At 45.1% G+C, this 18,902-nt stretch overlaps 1 protein-coding gene across 6 annotated transcripts in view; it reads right to left on the bottom strand.

The window, feature by feature from the left end:
- ATE1 (arginyltransferase 1) overlaps positions 1-18,902 on the bottom strand; it is a 54,307-nt gene that overhangs the window by 33,518 nt on the left and 1,887 nt on the right. For 2 of the 6 annotated variants that reach the window (XM_087824067.1, XM_087824066.1), the window contains exons 2-9: positions 17,809-17,872; positions 15,303-15,365; positions 14,723-14,826; positions 14,128-14,379; positions 12,318-12,547; positions 10,392-10,520; positions 9,388-9,516; positions 7,408-7,440 (exon numbers count right to left, since the gene is read on the bottom strand). In XM_087824067.1, coding sequence (XP_087680193.1) covers positions 7,408-7,440; positions 9,388-9,516; positions 10,392-10,520; positions 12,318-12,547; positions 14,128-14,379; positions 14,723-14,826; positions 15,303-15,365; positions 17,809-17,872 — 1,004 coding nt within the window. The remainder of the gene's footprint in view (positions 1-7,407; positions 7,441-9,387; positions 9,517-10,391; positions 10,521-12,317; positions 12,548-14,127; positions 14,380-14,722; positions 14,827-15,302; positions 15,366-17,808; positions 17,873-18,902) is intronic. The other 4 variants (XM_087824065.1, XM_087824063.1, XM_087824064.1 and 1 more) reach the window with 2 other exon arrangements.

The following is an 18,902-nucleotide window of genomic DNA, read 5'->3' as shown; positions in this document are numbered from 1 at the left end:
GGGCAGTTCCTGTGTAGTACAAGGGGCTGTAACAGTCTTTCTAGCCAAGGGAAAACAGACCTATTTCCTCATCGTTACTTTAATGTAGCTGTAATCCCACAGAAAAAACTTAAAGTGTAACTATTTTTGTAAATAGTGACTTGAGTGATACTTCTCATTTCAAAATTCAGCATGATTCAAAATATAACTTGTTAAATGAAAACTACAAAGCAGCATAAAAAAAGCTGGCTAGTACTAAATGGATGCTCGTGTATGCAAATTAAAAGAAAGGCATTTAGGAGGTTTGGGGATCCCACGGGGAATGACGAGAGAAACCACCTTACTGACGGAGGCTGGGAGGGAAAGGTGCTGACCTAAGTAACCTCCTCGGGTCTGAAAGAATGAAGGCAACAGGAAATCTGCACGCAGCACCTGAGAACACTGCTTCCCAAGAGCACTGCAGGTGAACCATTCTGCTACTGAGCCCATCTGTGCTGGAACTAAACAGCAACGTAAACGGACGGCGGGTGGCAGAAGCCGGGTTTCCGCTGTGCGTGTGGGGATTTACAGACAGGAAGGGGGAGAGGCTAGCATGGCCCACGGGGTGATGGACCAGAGCTGGAGATAGGAGTACAAATTCTTGTTTAGTGTAACACAGACAGATGGTCACACACAGAAATACTTACAGGTGTGTATCTCACACACATGATCACACAAGGGTCAGTCACACCCATATATTTATTTGTTCTGTCAGATGGTAAAAGAAATGACACCCCAGTAGCAACAAGCACACCGAGGACCCAGATCTTGGTTTCTCCACTCTGCTGCAAGAGGAACCAGAAAAGAAACAAGAACCATTTCTCTTGGAGAAATGGCTGACTCCAGGATGGGGCGAGGTACGCAAGGTGAGCCTGGAGTATCTGTGGTGCCCGAAAGCAGGAAGTGCTCGGAAAAGAAAAGCCGGCCCACACCGCTGGGGCCCTATCAGAGGGCCCGGGGGCAAGGGAAGGAGCTCCCAATGGCCCGAGCCGAGATAACCTGGGCAACAAGATACAGTGGCCGTGGTTGTAACCCGAAGCGCACACTGAATATCCACGTTCACATCCGTCACAGAACAAATTAGTGAGGAAGGAGGACAACTTCCCATGAATCCAGAACGTGTGTGGACACCCCTCTTCCTAAGGGCAAGGGAGCCAAACTCCCTACTGCGTAAGTGTGGGCTGCACACGGCGATCACCTTCCAGAGCCCAGGACGGGAAGGGGAAAGAACCTGCACAGCTGCTCACCATCAGCAGCAAGTAAGAAAGGACTTACTAGGTGCCCCCAGCATCAGTAGTTTCTGTAACTTCCACTGTTGTAGTTACAATGTTGCTTGGGCAATAAATACATCTTTAAACTTTTATTTTTTTTAAATATGTATTTATTTTACAGAGAGGAAGGGGGGGAGAGAGAGAGAGAGAAACATCAATGATGAGAGAGAATCATTGATCGGCTGCCTCCTGCACGCTCCCTACTGGGGATCGAGCCCACAACCTGGGTATGTGCCCTGACCTGGAATTGAACCACAATCTCCTAGGTCATAGATTGATGCTCAACCACTGAGCTGCATCCAGCAGGGCCATCTTTAAACTTTTAAGAGCTTCCACTCATTCTAATAATTATGTCAAACCCAGGTTTCAGCATTTGCTGTCACATTTAGCTTTGCTGTTGAAAGTCACCATTTCCCTAGAAGCAAATACAGTTTCAAGAGAAGAGGTAAACAAGCAGAGGCATTAACCAAAAGGAAACAGGGAAGTGCACCAGCCTGCTAGAACTACACACCTGAAGTGACCCCTGCAGCTACACAACGTGAAGCCTAACAGCCTGTCTTAGAAACCGGGATACTCCAGTGAGAAAGAAACAAACTCCTCTCTTAGGGACTTTATAAAAACTGTCTTTCAGAGGAAGCCCTGAGGTAACAGGAACGCACTCCGCCTTTAGGCACAGCCCTGCAGGAGCCACGAGGCTGCGGCACAGGGACAGAGAAACTGTCAGCTCAGGAAGTGAAGGTGGAAGCTGCTGACGACCAGAAACCTCCCAGTCGAGGGCTCGCCAGACGCCTTTGAAATGAGTCTAAATTCTTCCATGACTTCAGTTTAGTGCATCCCTCTCGGTCACTAAATCTATTTGTGTATTTGTTCATTCATTAATTCAAAATTATGTGTCAAGGACACACGTACAGACTCGATAAGCACATTCTCATAAGTGAATGACCAGCGTGCTCTGTTACGCCCACATGTGGATCAGTCCCACTTGTGGTACCAGCTTGAAATTTTTCTTAAAACTGCAGTTACATCCCGGTTTCCAATATCCATCACTTCTCTCTCCCTGGGCTTCCCATTTAGTAACCTGTTTCCATGTGCTTCACTGGTCTGAATGGGCAATTTGTCCTACCACAGGCATTATTCCCAGCTCTCAATTTACGTGGAAGCCAGGGTTTTCCCACCTGCAAAGCACTTTATACAACTATGGGCTGCCCTAGTTACTCAGGAAAAACAGGCCACAGAAGAACTGACTCTGACCCCATTACGGCACAAAGGAAACCTAACATCCAGGAGTCGATTAAGGAATACAATCATAAAACCATGGAGTTATATAAGCTGGCCCAAGACAGTAATTTAACTTCTTTTAAAAACAATGTACAAATAAAAGCATCCTGCAGACTGTGAGCAAATTTGGGTAAGCTTTAGCTTTTGGTGTAAGGGGTCTGAACAGCACATCCTAAAAGATTATGTCCATGAAATTACATCAGTAGTAGCTCACTCATTTAACAGCAAAGTTATTTAAACAAGTAGCAGATAGCTTTAATTTCCTCATAAGTAATTTAACAGTCTGTCCTTCTCATGCCTGCAGTTTAAACAGATTTGGATATGTGAAAGAATACAAAGTTATTTCTCAGAAGTTCCTCAATTTCAAGGATTTAGCTGACAACAGGAAAAACATAATAAAGCTCACCACTTGCTACACAAAAGAAACCCGCCTCACACACTGGGAAGGACGCATGGCTTCGGTGATTAATGAGCTGTGCAGTACAGCACCAGAGGCACCACGCAGAGCCGCCACCAATATTAATAGGCCAGGTCAGGCCTCCAATCAAACTGCTCCCAAAGTCAGTGTGTATCTATCTACTCTGATAAAGCACACCTGTCCCCCGACCCATCTGCCTCCACACCTCAGTTATGCTTAAAACAAGCACTACAGAGACTCAAAGCAACAGACAGAGGGTGAGTCATCTACCAGGCACCAGAGGTGACGCCGGGGGAAGGGGGAGTTCAAGGGCAGGACCAGCAAAAGTCTGCAGGGGCGCTGAGAGCAGGGCCTGTGTTCTCCTTCCTTCTAAGGCATCCAAAAGTACCTCCCCAAAACACAACTGTTCACACACAAATCTACAATTAGACAACTGGTGTCTGAATTTTTTTTAACAGTTCACAGAGGCCCCCAAAGGTAGTCTTTTTAAGCCCCTGATTAAGGGCATGCATTGTTTCACAGCAACTTATTCCTTGTGTCGCCTTTTGTTAATAGTTTTATGAAACATTGTATAAACTAAACTTTGGATTCATTTTAAAAATAGAAACCCGAAGGTGTGTTAAACCACTGTGGCATCAAAATCTACACTCTCTCTTTAAAAAAACAAGCACTAAATTTGAAAATTTGAAATAGTCCATAAAAGGAAGTAAGAGGTTAAGTTGAAAACTGCCTTTACCAACGCTCATGGCTAACATACCACACAGTTTTGTGTAAGTGACTTAAAAATCAAATGCAACCAGTTCCTAATTTTCTGGCAGTCAGTACTCTGAAGAACCGAATTAAACAACATTATGAAGTAAGCTGATTACAGTACATTCATATGAGCAATTGCTGTGTAGTAATTAAAGACTATTTTTCCCAAGACTTTTTAGTAATATTATGAACATTTCTCCAACTTAAGTAAAAATTTAACACTGTGAAATGGGAGCTATGATCCCAATCATATGAAAAATCACTGGTGTCCTTCAATAGTGCAGTTCTGGCCTTGATTTTCTATTGTCTGGGTTATTTTAACATTTGGTTGGGGCAGAGGTTATGTGCCCAGCGGAACAAATAACCCAAAACATTAGTTTAATGCCCGTAAGAGAATTGTTTTTATCTAACAGCCAGCTATCTCATCTCAACCTTTTATTAAATTGCTTGTACATATGTGTGTACTCATTGTAATTAACAGACTTGGCGAAGGCCAGGAAGCCAATTTAGGGAAATGCTAAGAAGGAATTCCCAACTTTCGGCTGAGGGCTTCTCTCATTGGACACTGCTCTGTGGTACACTGTGTTAAAACACAATCACAATATATTAACATGTTCTGTTCAACATCATTTTGTTCCAGCTCAGAGGGAGGGTGCTACTGGCACCTACTGGGTGTAAGTCAGAAATACTGCTAAGCATCATGCAATGCACAGGACAGCACCCACAGAAACGACTGAACTGATCCGTGTCAACAGTGCCATGGCCAGGAAACCTCGCTCTAGTGTTTACAGACCACATCTCAAACTCATCACGGCCCTCCCTCCGATGATGTTACATCACTTCATGTAACACAAGTCTTAGAGCAGTGTCATTCGTCTACTCCTTCTCTCTCGTATTGTCGTCTCATTCAAGCAGCTGTGACACTGAGCTTAACTCATCTGCCTCTCCAGGCTCAACTTTCTTCATAAGAAAGTGGGGACTATCTTCCTCAGAGACATTCTGTAAGAACTGAAACATAGCAAGCTGAGAGCTTAGCACTACGGGTGCTAGCTTCTCAGTAAGTTATAATAATTGTAAGTGAAGGATATTTTAACTGACCTGAAATGAAGGACTAGGAACATCTGAAGAGAAATCTCAGTAACCTGCAGTCACACAGGTTCATTTTTCCTTACAAAGGCCGGTCCTGTGGCTGTCCACCTCCAAAATGACAGAGACTGCCCCCTACTGGGCTGGCTGGCAGAGCTCAACTCAAGAGAATTTCAAGAATCTCTCAGCCTCTGATATATAATCCCTTTTATTTACCTACGTTTAATTGAAGACATCTGTAGGTGGTGCCACACAAAATGTAATTCAGACTTAGAAATGTCAATAAAAACGTCGGTGAGGGAGAGGCCCAATGTAAACCTAGCAGGGAGTACACATCAGCAGCACAGAGCCCACAAAATTAGGAGTAGAATGGAAATATGTTGCCTGACTTGACGAGGTGATAAAAGCTCTTTTCCCATAAAGCTTAATGAGCTCTATTAGTCTTCAGCTTACAGGAATGTAAAAGGGTCAGCCCCACCGAGGGAAGTAACAGACTCTCCACACATGGCTCCATTCAAATGACAGCGGCTCACATTACTGATACAGTTACTATAACCTGACAATTTCGCTAGATTCACAGGGTGGCTAACTGTTTAGGACTTACAACAAAGGGACATGGTTCATTCGCAGCAGCTTTTGTGGACAAAGTGAAATTTAAAGTCTCCTTCATTTTCAACGGCACGTCTCAGGTATGTCAGTCTCTACCAGAATTATTTTTCTTTTATCCAAAATTAGCAAAGGTGTTCCAGTATTTACCATATTTGCAATTTTTCTTCTCCAGCTAAAACACAAGCTTAGTGGCAAAAATTAAACATTTAGAGACTTAAACATTCTCCTGCTTAAGCTTTGCTCTGGCTCTCAGGCTCTGCAGGGGCAAAGGAACAGAGTGCTGAGTTCAGTGTCGTGGAGACTGGGGGGTAGCAGCCAATAATGACATCAGCAGGTGGCCCCTGTGAAACTCCAGGCTGGAAAAATATCAAGAGAAAACTCTCAGCTATTTCCCAAATACCTTAAGGTAAGAAAAGGGCACAATCTCCCAGAGAGTGAGAACGTTTCTGTCTTGTTACCTATGCTGCATCCCCAGAGTCTAAAATAACTGCTGGCACATGGTAGGGACTCATAATGAGTATTTGCTGCTTGAATGCCTACACACATTCATTCATGAACTGAATTAATTAGCTCATAAACAAATAAATGCTCATGTTCTTTTCTTTTGTCCCAAGTCTCCTCGTGGCCCCTGCTACTCTGTAGAGCGGGGTTGTCTGGTAAGGCTGAGATGCTGTTACAAAGGAGGGGTCACCAGAGAAATGGCCTGGGCCTTCCCTGCTAGCGCTTAGGAACACTTGTCCCCCGGCCTCCAATTTCCTGCAGGGAAACTTCCAGGAAGTATTGTTCTTAAGGAGCAACTGCTCAAGAGACAGAGGTCAACACAAGGTTACCATGTCAACGACACTGAGTTGAGTAAAAAAACTCAAATTGACTTTGAAATACTGGGCGACTCCCAAAAATCTGATTGGCATGAATTAGGGATAAGCAGGAAACCTAGAAATAAATATTAGCAGAAAACCACAATCAAGACAAAATTTATTTTAAAAGCCCTCTGGTCAAAGTACTGATAATATACAGAATATATCATCAGTAATTCAAGTACTATAAACTGACAGTTGGTCATACTAATACTGGTTATAGATGCTGCTTGCACACTTAGACCACTGATTCCGAGCAAGACCAAATGTCTCCACATCAAGACAGGTCCATGTATTCCCAATAACTGTAGGCATTATATAGTATTTTAACATTCTTAACATTGAGGCAAACCTATGAGAAGAAGTTTTTAGAAGTATTTTAAGATGTATTTGTCAGCTAAAATGTTTAAAGGACAATGCTTTACTTATCTATGCGCCCCCCAACCTCACAGTGACTGCAACAGGCTGGGGGTTAAAGGTTCACACAGTCGGATGACCAGCAGAATCACACTCTCCACAGCAGAGGAGGAGAAATATGGGAGCCATTCTAAAAGTGACATTTCAAACTATTTTTAAAACGTCACAGAAAAGCTTTTATGTATATGTGTATATTTGTACACATACATATATATGTATCTCATATTAAAGACCTATACAAATACATTTCCTATTCTTACATTCTTAAAGGCAGAATTATGCTCTGGATAAGTGATTATGTGTGTTAATATGTATATTTTACTTTTGTAACTACTAACTAGAAGGAAATCAACTGCTTTGTAGTCATGCAAGCAGCTACCTAAAATTATTTGGCCTAGTAAATGAATTCCCACAGCAAAACCGCAAACTTTCCCTGTTTGGACGAGTGAATAGGGAGCATTGTTCACTTGTCAAGTCCTTGCGAGGAGGCCATAAAACGTGGGGCTCCTTGGACTTCATGGGAAAAGCAGACCTAAAAAACAACTGCTAGAGACCGCTGGCGCTCGCGACAAGATTATTCCTATCACAGGAGCTTTGCACTCACTAAACTGTGCTTAACTCGTTGTAGGTAAATTTCTCAATACTCTTGGGAAATTAAAGCAGCTTTTACTTATACTAAGGCCAGTGAGTGAGCTCTTACCTCCAGAGGCGAGGTGCAAAGGAATCCCGTGAACTGCAGTCACAGTTGAATAGAATCCGGTCCATCCCATAAACAGGCAGCAGGAGAGAACAAGAAAGGGAAGGTTATTGACTGTTTAATGGCATTCAAAAGGCTGGGGCCTACTGAGGGCGTGAGCGCACTTTTCTGTGCTCTGGACGGGTTACACAGCGCATGAGAGCGTGGTTTTATATTTTATGAAGACTTTTAGGTTCACTTTAGGTGCTCTTACTGAAAAATTGGAACTGCCACCTTTCCAGTTCTGTTGATCACGTGGCAGAGTTAGGTATTTATAAACCAGAACATGCCTAGATACATGAGTGTCTGGTTCGTTTGCATAACTGAAGGGAATGTCAGTCTGATACAGTGAATACTTTTTAAACATAACTTATTTTCAAATACAGAGACTAACAAGAGGGGAAAACGAAGCTGAAAGTGTCTGTAAGTTCGTCTGTAACTACCACGCTCAATGCCTAGTTGGTCTAACCAACAGCAGAAGGAAAGCATCTATCCTACTTCACACGCTGTGGATACAGGACTCAACCCCCCACCCCCCTCCCCCACCCGGGGCAGGCTGACCCAGGATCCGAGAGCAGACCTGCCCTGGCGCCAGGCCGCCACCTGGTGGCCATAGTCACACAACAGACCCGTGTTCTACTACCTCCTGCTTCTCCACAAGGTCAGAATGGACACGCTGTGATTTTTCCCTTTCATGACCACATTTACTGCCTAATCATGTCTGAATGTAAGATAAACCTTCCCCCAAACAAGCACCCATCAGAAGGGCAGGTCTCCTTACATTTAAATTGCTCATAGGAAGTTCTCTGTACTAACTTAGAAAAGTTTCCATGAAGGCACAGGAGCCTGAAATAGGCTCAATCGCTGCAAGTCTTAAATTTATACAAAATCACCTGATGGAATCAGACAAAGTATTATTGATAAAAGGGCATAATTTCAGGGACTTGTTCTCAAATAATTCAACAAAGTCGCAAGGGGAAATAAGGCTAAGAGTTGACAGTGTTGACGCTGGGCATGTAAGGGGCTGACCATTCTATCATCTTCATGTGAAGGCTTGACATTTCCATTTTAAAGTTTCTTGTAAAGTAAAAATCATTCAGATTACTTTTCAGACTTACTTATTAATCCTAGGACTATGTCTTTCAAATATGTGAACTTCTTTCAAAAAAACCTTTTAACCTAAAAACTTCTCTTAAAAAAGATTTATTCATTTTTAAAGCCTTTTAAAGATTTCTGTTAAAAAGAAATGGTAACATTGTGAACATCATGATTGTCTACAAACAGATAGAGAAAAGCTGTCCTGACATTAGTTGGGTATTTGTGGATAATCTCCATAAACTTCATGCACAACCTCAGTGCTGTTTTAAACAATCTCAAAGGAAGGAAGGTGATGTGCTTGCTCCACAGCTTCTGCCAGGAGAGGGATGAGATCTCACGCCATCCCATGTTCCGTCCCACCCAAGACGTGAACATCCCTGTGTCCAGCACATCCAGGCCATATATGCCCCTCAGTTATCAGACTGGTTACGAAGGAGACCAAACTCACATAACTTATTATAGCATATAACTGCACTATATCATTATTATTGTTGTCAATCTCTTATGTGCCTAATCAATAAACTGAGCTTTTCACAGGTATGCAGGTATAGGGTTCCGTGCACCAAGGCAGGCGAGTAAGGAGCACGCAGGGGCCTCTGCTGACTCAGCCCGACGACAACAGACACACACTACAGTCAGGTTCCTGGACAGGACACTGAGTAAGAACCTGCCCTTTTCCTGAGGATTTAGAATGTCCACATGTATAACTCACTTTCATAAACACTCAGTAACCTACATTGAAAATGCAGAGTAATATACACTCCACTCAGCAGGTGAAAATGGCCTAAGAAAGTTACAGTTATGCTTCACAGACCACCTCATCCACACAGGAGGAAATGAAGGTACCTCGGTCTTCCCACATTCATCGGGTGGATCCTGGTGTATGGCCATTTGATACTTGACATACAAAGAGAAGGACTGGCTGAAGGACGACTTGAACTCTGGGTCCTCAAAGGAGACAGGTACTAACCTCACCTTCAGAGCAAGGAAGATACAAGCAAATGCTATTGAAACGCCTCCACCTGATGACATGCTTCTGAAGGTGAGGCCAGAGTAGGATCTCCGCAAATCCACTTCCAAAGCTCAGCACTGGCATTTTCCAGGAAACGAGTAAGCCCCGGAACGAGCTGACTGGCACAGAACCCGAAGCACTCGCTTTATACTAGTATCTTTGAAAATCTTAACTCCTAAGGGCCAAGACAATGTATTTTTCTTTTGTTTTGGCTTTTCCTCTACCAACCTATTGTGGTTTTCTGCACACCCTAGAGTCAGTATTGCGGCTAACGGTCACGGTCACGGCCACTACTTCTGTCACCACGACATAGTGTTTTAAGCTTTTCCCTTCCAGATTTTTCCTGGGTAATTTGACTTATAAAATTATAAGCAAATGAGGACTTCTGTTCAAATGTTCTATCTCACTTTTCTAGTCCCCTCAGTTGAGCATGGACAGAGTGAGGTAGCTATGAGCCCCTCTACACATGACCTGAAATAGGGAGAAAGTGTATAGACCGTGCTGTGCCAAGTGTGTCCACTGTGAAGAGTAAAGGATTTTGCATTTTTCTCATAAACACTTTTACTTAGACCTCTATTACTTTTAGATGAATGCATCTGAATGATTTTAAATAAAGATAATTCATTTTATGTGACTTTTCCGCTTTGAAGTTATACATGTCTGGCACTAGGTAGAATCTGCACTTTCAGAATGTCCATTAATCCAGCTCTATCTCTCTGTAGATATGCTGCAAACTGAATGTAAGTAAAATGTAGCACAAGTAAACCGAGAATTCAAAGTGGCGTCGGGTGGAAGGGAAAGTTCCGTGTGCACAGAAGACTGAGCTTGGCCTGCTGACCTGGCTGACAGTTGGCTCATCGGGCGAGTGGCTGTGAATAGCCATCTGGTAGCGTTTATAGACCTGGTACGACTCCAGCATTGTGGCTTTGAACTGAGAACTTGGTGGAGATGATCTCACAACCCTCACCTTCAGAAGGAGTTAAAAACAATGCTCGTTAATTCATCAGTTTAGTCCATGGAGTACATATCAACAGTTACTCCCCCCCAAAAAGGACCAAATGTTCCGATACAAATATTAATGCACAAACATAGAATATTTTAACATTAAAAATCTACCAGTTAGTAAATAAACTTAAGTTATTTCTCCGACTTAGAGACCCATGAAGGAGGCAGAGAATCCTGTCCCAAATCTGCAACTACAGTCTATGACCCAATAACATAAGCTGCATCTCCTGTAAAATGACAGAATGCTCCTGGCACTCCAGATACAGACGACAAATAAAACACTCTTTAATCTCAGCTGCGTGCACCTCGCCTGCAGTAAATCAGTCGGAAAGGCTGCCACGTGAATACATTTTCTGGACACTGTCCTGCGGGCTGCTGACCCTAACTTACCACCTTTCCTTTAGAAAGACATTAAGCAAAGGACCAAGACTCTGAGTCACATTTCCTCTCCTCAAATCTTAATGTCACTGTCTTGCTCAGTAGATGACTTAACCTCTCTGTGCCTTAGTTTGCTCATGTAAAATGAGGAGTTAAAACTGTAATTGCAAACATGGCTAACGTTTATTTTACCACTATTTATTTACTAACCAGTTAAAATGGTTAGCAAAACAAGACAGTGAAACAGAAAATCAAAAGCAACGTAATAAAAAGGCATAACTGGAAGCTTGACGTATGCCTCGGGAAGCCATTCCCTGTGAAGGAAGAGCGACACCCAGTGGACAAGTCTCGATCCGTCCAGGTGCCACTACGTTAAGAAGTAAAAGCTGCCACTGGGCTACTGGTGGGTGTGCCCGGTTCCCTGAGTGCATTACTATTCACCATCAAACGATAAATGACTCGTCACAAAATACTTTAAGTGGCGTGTTAATTCCCTTTTTACAATTTGGGAAGGAGAAACATGAATAACGAAATCAGAATAGCCAAGAAGTTGTAAGAGTGAAAGCTGTTAAAAACACGTCCGACAACATGTACTGTCCTAAGGTTTACACTGTGTCAAAGTTAACTTTTAATGTAAAATCTTTAGTGATGAGTGACGATCTTAGGTGATATTAAGCTATAAATTCAAAGGCCGACTAATTGCAAATCATGTGAGAATATGATATTATGGCTAATGTTTTAGAAAGAAAACTCATAAATACCAAATGAATACTGAATAATCTAAACTTAATCTGGACTGTAAATCAATTTGGGAAAAACAACAGGAATGCTCTAAAAGTATTCACACTGTGCTAAACTGGTTTGGGGAATTAATGAGAAGTTTATTAAAGTAAAACAACTTAGTACCGTCTGGTTGATCCCTAACTGCTGGCTTGCATATGTAATGCTATCTGCTGCCTGGATCAAGGTCAGAATGTCAGAGCAGCCCAGTGACACGGTGCCTAGCGGGATCTGTTATCCTTCACTCTCTAAACCAAAAGTGCCAAAATGAGATTTAAATGGTGTTTATTTCTTTTTCACTTTAACTACTAAATTTCAGAGGTGCAAAAAGCCAGAGTACTCTGCGCATCATTACATACTAAACCTGGAACTGTTTTCCCAACTTTAGTCAAACTGCCTACTTTTTTCATCTTAAAAGTCTCTCTCAAGTAGCAGCTGACTTAGTAAATACAAGTGCTGCTCCATCCCAGTTCACTTTAATTCCCTGTCGTTTAAACAGCAACGTGTCGGTGGATCGATATAGCCTCAAGTGAAGATACACAAGTTACTCAACAACAAAAACAGTAAGACAAACCAAAACATTGCATGTTCTCCGAAGTACCTCTAACTTGTGAGACGCGTTCTCTGGCAGAGACTCGAAGATGAAGTCTTCGAGGGATCTGGGCTGGCCGGGCTTAGCCTTTGGAGGGCGCGGAGCAGGCGGTGCACAGGGAGCTGGGAAGCCCTCGGGCCCCCCAGCTGGGCCCTGCTGCGCGGCCTTCAGCCTCTTCTTCTCTCTCCGGATCACCTTCGCTTTTCGACATGGAGGCTTACTCAGATCTGGCCCCCTGCCTGAAGAGAATTCCAGAATATTAGGCCAATCACATCCGACTCTGGAAACGTTTTCTCAAAAGTCTCCCAGATTCCACAGGGTAAGTGCGGGATCCCAAACACTAGCTAGCTATGGGGCAGACATTTAAGAGGGCCCCGAGTGCAGCTGTAAGTCCATCACAAAACTACCCCAGAAGCAGGAACTGCCACAGGAAGTAAAGAGGCACAGAACTTTTCAGGCAGGTTGTGCTCGAAAATCTCCATTCTTAAAAAATGTAGTAGAAAGAACATAACCAAATACCTCCTGCTCCAGGACACGCTGCCCCCAGCCCATCTTTCTGAAAGCACTGGTGACAGACATGCTCAGCCACCGGGTGCAAGCACTGACCCCAGACACACTGCGGCAGGCTTCGATGAAAGAACACCCTAGCGTGGTTGAAAGTACGTCTCTCCACATCTAACTGAGGACTCATATTATTTGGCTCTAGTTAATCACAGTTCTGTATTAATCAAACCTCTTTAAAAGATAAAAATTTAAAGATTATATGCCAAAACTTTTCGTGAGGATCATCAATCATGAGTCAATGACTGTTTCAGATGAGGGGGGCGTACATGGAAGTTCATTATAATATTCAGTCTTCATGTCTCTGTTTGAAATTCTCCAAAATGGATTTTTATAACCAATACACAGATAATTTTTGTAATAAAAATTAAAAATAAAAGAACTAACCCTATCGCTCGAGACAGTAAAATTTGAAAGAAATGATCTAGCTCATTCAAAATACTTTATTGGGTTATTCTTATTATTAGGATGAAATCTCAGACCGTCAATTAAAAGCCATGGAAGCCTTACATTAAAAAAACACACAAAACTATTCAATAGAAACGCAAAGTTTTCTGTGCTTTTATATGTGTAACAAAGAAAAACTAAAGTAGTACTAAAAACCTCTCCCTTGGATCATTTTGTATAAATAAATGTAAGAACAAATTCAAGAAATGAAGCATAATAACCATCCAAATTATTTTATGGAATTTTAAAAGAATTGTATACACACACGTACACACGTGCACAAACACATAATAAACCCACTTAATGCTGAATAAAAATTTCAAATCTATTTCTTTTATAAGTGAAAACATGGAAAACAAATCTTACCTTATTAAAGGTGAAGTTAAATATCAAATAAAGTTTTTTTATGACATAAAGAAATCTAATAATAAACTGAAGAATTTTAGGATGTCTGCACTTTGGACATAAGACCTAAAATTTACTTTGTCTCAGTTAATACCAAAAATGAAAGTGTTTAGCATATCTTCTCACTGACAAAAATTTGGTTCTCAAACCTGTAGTAAGAGGAGTTGGGCCTCTTATAAAACGTAGTTGGGGATAACAAGGCTGTTCTTTCAGGCTTATTAAAGGACATAGTTTAGTAAGATATGACTTGTCCACCTAAACCCAGGTAGTGGGTTGTGTAAAACAGATCTAGTTTATAGGTTTCACAGTAATTCACATTTCCAGCTGATGAGGACCCAGGGGCAGGATCTCAAGCACAGAGAAGCACGCACTGTGACTTTACACGGCCTGAAGATGACTCCACTACCTGGCTTAGGAGCCGGATGCACTTCAACTGAGTGGGACGGCTCCCCGGAGCCCAACTCCTTTTTCTCCTGTGACTGAATTAACGCCTTAGGTTCTTCTTTCTCTGTGCTTTTTCCTCTCGTCTTCTCTTCCCTCTCTAAACTCTCTCTGAGATTATCACCGAGCTTTTTCAGGTCACACTGGATATCCAATTTATTTATTAACGCCATGTCACCAGCCACGGCATCCTCCATGCTGGGCTCCATAGGCTCGTCTACAAATCAAACAAATCAAAGTCCATCAGCCAGATACAGTTAAGACACACAAAGGAAAAAGATGTCCCTTTCACCCAATGTGGCAGGAACTACTGTGTCCACAGTCCATCCTCATGTCCCGCAGAGAAGCAGAGCTGCAGGCGGGGCCGGGGCAGCAGAGCAGGGGAAGGGCTGCCAGTCCCTTTGCAAGTGTAACCACATTCCCACCAGCAAAATACAGCCAAGTCGAGAGGTCCAATTTTACCTGCTTGTTTTAAAGGAAATTTGTACCATGAACTTCCACCCCTCCCCTTGGAAAAAAACATCATTTTAAAGTAAACAGCTTTTAGACCCTCATCTCACCATCACAATTTCCTTTGGAAATTTCCCCGTTAGCCAGAAATTTCAACATTTTTTTCAAAACCTTCTTGTGAGATTTTGATGGCTGGAACTGTAAAGATCGGCACCTAGGAAAGCAAAATAAATATTTAAAAAGTGAACTCAAACTCTGAAGAAATGAAACCAGTTATGGGCAGTACCCAGTACCACGAGGCAAAACTTGAATGTGAGCACTGTGCCAGTTACACTGCAGAACAAGGAAAGCCCTGAGCTAAAACCTATAAAAATTTGATATCTAAAAGTAATGAGTATTTACCAATATTTTCCCAACATTTCATGAAATCACTCACTACACTGCCAAATAAAGAGGGTATTTTTCCATGTATTTACACACGAGCCAATCACACATCACTGAAGCTGCAGATCAGCACATGAGCACAGCACCAGCATGTGGGAAGATAACAGAAAAGCGCAGCTCATCGGCTCTTCCTTACGCAGACATCTACCAAGAACGAGAACTGACTTAAAACAAGCAGGACTCTACTAAAGAATTACACACAACCCTCGTATTGTAGAGCCGCTTCCTACGAACCCGAACTCTTACCTTATTGTGTACTGAGGACAACATGTTTGATTCATCACGGGCTTGTACACGTATTTCCCACTTCTAAAATTATAAAACAGTTTTGTTAATTTCTCATATACACCAAAGTAGATTAGTATAAAAGCACAAACTTAAGTTGGATAAAAGCCTAATCAAGAGTAAAAACACTCTAGGTTTCGTTACTCTCCCTGAGCTAAATCACCTTGCAAGGTGGGCATTCTGACGAGAGGCCAGGCTTTCCCCGCTAGACCTTCACCTGTATGCTCCAAAGCTAATCCCGTCACCTTCGCACCAGCACCTGCAATCCCTTCCATGCCTGACAACTGCCAAACTCCTCAATACCCGGGTAGAGAAAACTGCCCAGGATGCTGTGGGACTGGTGGACGCTGCTGCCTAAGACCTCCACGCTTGGGGGTTCCACGTGCAACAGCACAAAGTACCCCCACACCAACCTGTTCCTCGCATGCTTTCTAGATCTCAGTTAGTGGCAGAACCATACATTGTGGGCTGAATTTTGTTAACTCTAACCCCCAGCACCTCAGAATGTGACTGTATTTGGAGATAAGACCTTTAAAGAGGTGACTGGGTTAAAAAAAAAGCTGTTAAGATGAGCCCTAATCCAATCTGATACGAGTCCTTACAAGAAAACTGGCCCAGCGGGCCTGGCTCAGTGGTTGAGTATCAACCTACAATCCAGGAGATGGCAGTTCGATTCCTGGTCAGGGCACATGCCAGGGTTGTGGGCTCCATCCCCAGTCGGGGGCATGCAGAAGGCAGTTGATCAGTGACTCTCATCATTGATGTTTCTCTCCTCTCTCTCTCTCTCTCCCCCCCCTCCTCTCTCTGAAATCAATAAAGATATATAAAAAAAGAAAAAGAAAACTGGAAACACAAAAAGACTTGAGGCACCAGGGATATGCAAGCACAGAGAAAAGACCACGTGAGGACACAAGAAGGCAGCCATGTACAAGCCACGGAGAGAGGCCTCAGGAGACACCAAAGCTCTGGACACCTTGATTCTGGGCCTCCAGGACTATGAGAAAACAGATTTTTCTTGTTTAAACTGTCCCATCTGCAGTATCTTGTTATGGCAGCCCCAACACACACTCAGGAGTTCAGTTCCCCAGCCAGGAACCTAGGAGTCATCTTGGACTCTTCCCTCTAATGTAGCTCTCTCTCCAGTTAGCAGGCTTTCCACTGCTAAAATGAATCTTCAATCTCCTCTCTCTCGCCACTGCTATTGATGACAATGGCAGGCCTCACCCGCCTCCTGTCCCAGCGCTGCAATCATCTCTGGAACTGGTCTTCTCCCTCCAGGATCACCCCCCGAACACTCTTCTATTACGTAAAACAATTTCTTAGCACAAATTCCACCGCATTCTGTGCGACATAAAAGCCTTCTGCAGCCCCCTTCCACCTTTAAAAAGGCTCCTATCACGGCACACAAAGTCCCTTAGCACCTGGCCTGATTCTGCTTTTGGAACTCGGCTGTTATTAAGTTTAAGTCATGAGGTTTCACTGCTACGCTTAATCCCATGTTTCCTGGGGACCAACCAGCACAGGGCACGTAACACTGCTCATACTACTTATGTAGGGAGCTTTACTTTAAAATCATGCATGTAGAAATAACTACCAAAAAACCTTAGCCATCAAAGGCAACGTGTGGACCTTAATGGAACCCTGACTCAAATAAGCCAACTGTTAAAAAAAAAAAAAGATGTTTTGAGACACAGAGAAAATCTAATCAAAACTAGGTAACAGGTGACATCAAAGAATTACTAATTTTGTAAAGTTGTGGATATGTTACAAAGAAAAAGAACCCTTCCGTCCTAGAGACCACACGTATTACAGGCATGACACCTGACCCTGGCTTTGAATTATCTTGTGGGGGGGATGGAAGTGCCTTGGTCTGCTCAGGCTGCTATCACAAGATGCCAGGGACTGGGTGGCTTCTAAACACAGGTGCTGGTTCCCCACAGCTCTGCGGCTAGAACGCCCAGGATCCAGGCGCCAGCGGGTCTGGGGTCTCTGAAGACAAGCTTCCCGGTTCCTCTCTTCACTGCGCCCTCACAAGGGGGGGCAAGGGGGCTCCTTCATGAAGGCGCTCATCCCACCCACGAGGGCTCCATCTCCATGCTGAACCACCTCCCCAAAAGCCCCTCGTCCACACACCAGCACCACGGGAGTCAGGCTGAACAGTAAACGCTGGTGGGACACACTGCAGGGAGCAAGAGCGTTTGATGAAACAGGACAAACTGTTAACTGAGTGCTGAAGCTCGGCGATGAGACACGGGGTTCATCACAACGAGCTCTGTGTCTGCGTATTGGAAGTTGCCCTAATAGTCGTCCTTAAAATGAGAGAGAACAAAATCATTACACGAAATAACTTAAAATCCCCTCCACCTCTCTCCAGCGGCAGGAAAGCGGTGTGGCGGACCCGCCGGCGCCCGGGCTGAGGCCGGGCCTGAGTCTGGGGTCCTGGCCCCCCCCCCCGCCCGGCGCTCACCTCCGCCAGCCGCGGTCCACCAGGTCCTGGTAGTCCTGCACGGTCATCGAGTGCGCCCACATGCCTGCGGGGCGGGACGAGCGTCAGCAGCCGGCCGCGCCCTGCTCACAACGCAAAGCGGCGTTTTCCAAACGCAGACAGCGCGGAGGAAACCCGGCTCCCGCGGGGAAGGGGTTCCCGTCTGTGCCACCGGCTGGTTTCCCGCGACAGGTGACACAAGGTCAAGACGCGGCACAGTCGCCTTCGCTTAAACATAAACACGCGTGGGAGTGATTCCCTTGAATTCGGGGCCGGCCAACGGTCTCCATGACACAAACTCCGCTCCCCGAGGCAACCGGGGCGCGCCGCACCCCTAAACACGACATCCCGACGGCTACTGGGCGGGGCGCTCGGGACATCAGCGGGAGCGGTTCCTGCGCAGGCAAGTCCTCCCGGTTTCCGTGCCGCTCACGGCGCGGCCCTGAGCACCGAGAACGGACGGACGCGCGGCGCCGCTCTGAGCTCCGAGAACGGACGGACGCGCGGCGCCGCTCTGAGCTCCGAGAACGGACGGGGACGCGCGGCGCCGCTCTGAGCTCCGAGAACCGGACGGACGCGCGGCGCCGCTCTGAGCTCCGAGAACGGACGGACGCTTGGTGCCGCTCTGAGCTCCGAGAACGGACGGACGCGCGGTGCCGCTCTGAGCTCCGAGAACCGGACGGACGCGCGGTGCCGCTCTGAGCTCCGAGAACGGACGGACGCGCGGCGCCGCTCCTCCCGAGCGGGGAGCCGGGAGAGGCCCAGGGGCTCGGACCAGGAGCCACGGCCCGCGCGGCGCCCACAGGGTGGAAGAGTCACGAAGACGGGCGGGGAGTCGGGAGCCCGTTTAGCTGAGGGCGGGGAACGCGCCTCCCGCGGGGCAGCGGCTCACCGGGCGGGGGGAGGGGGACGGTCCGGAGCCGGGAGCCCGGAGCGCCCAGGCCCCCGCCCCCCCCCCCCCCCCCCCCCCGGGAAGGGACCAAGGCCCCGCCGGCCCCTGGGCTGTGACGACCAGTGGGGCCCGGGTTCTGCGGCCGCTCTGAGGGTCCCGCACAGGCGCAGACACGGACCCCACG

The sequence above is a fragment of the Miniopterus natalensis genome, chromosome 14 (assembly GCF_054644295.1).
Source record: "Miniopterus natalensis isolate mMinNat1 chromosome 14, mMinNat1.hap1, whole genome shotgun sequence".
NCBI lineage: Eukaryota > Metazoa > Chordata > Mammalia > Chiroptera > Miniopteridae > Miniopterus > Miniopterus natalensis.
This window is presented reverse-complemented; position numbering and strand designations above follow the sequence as displayed.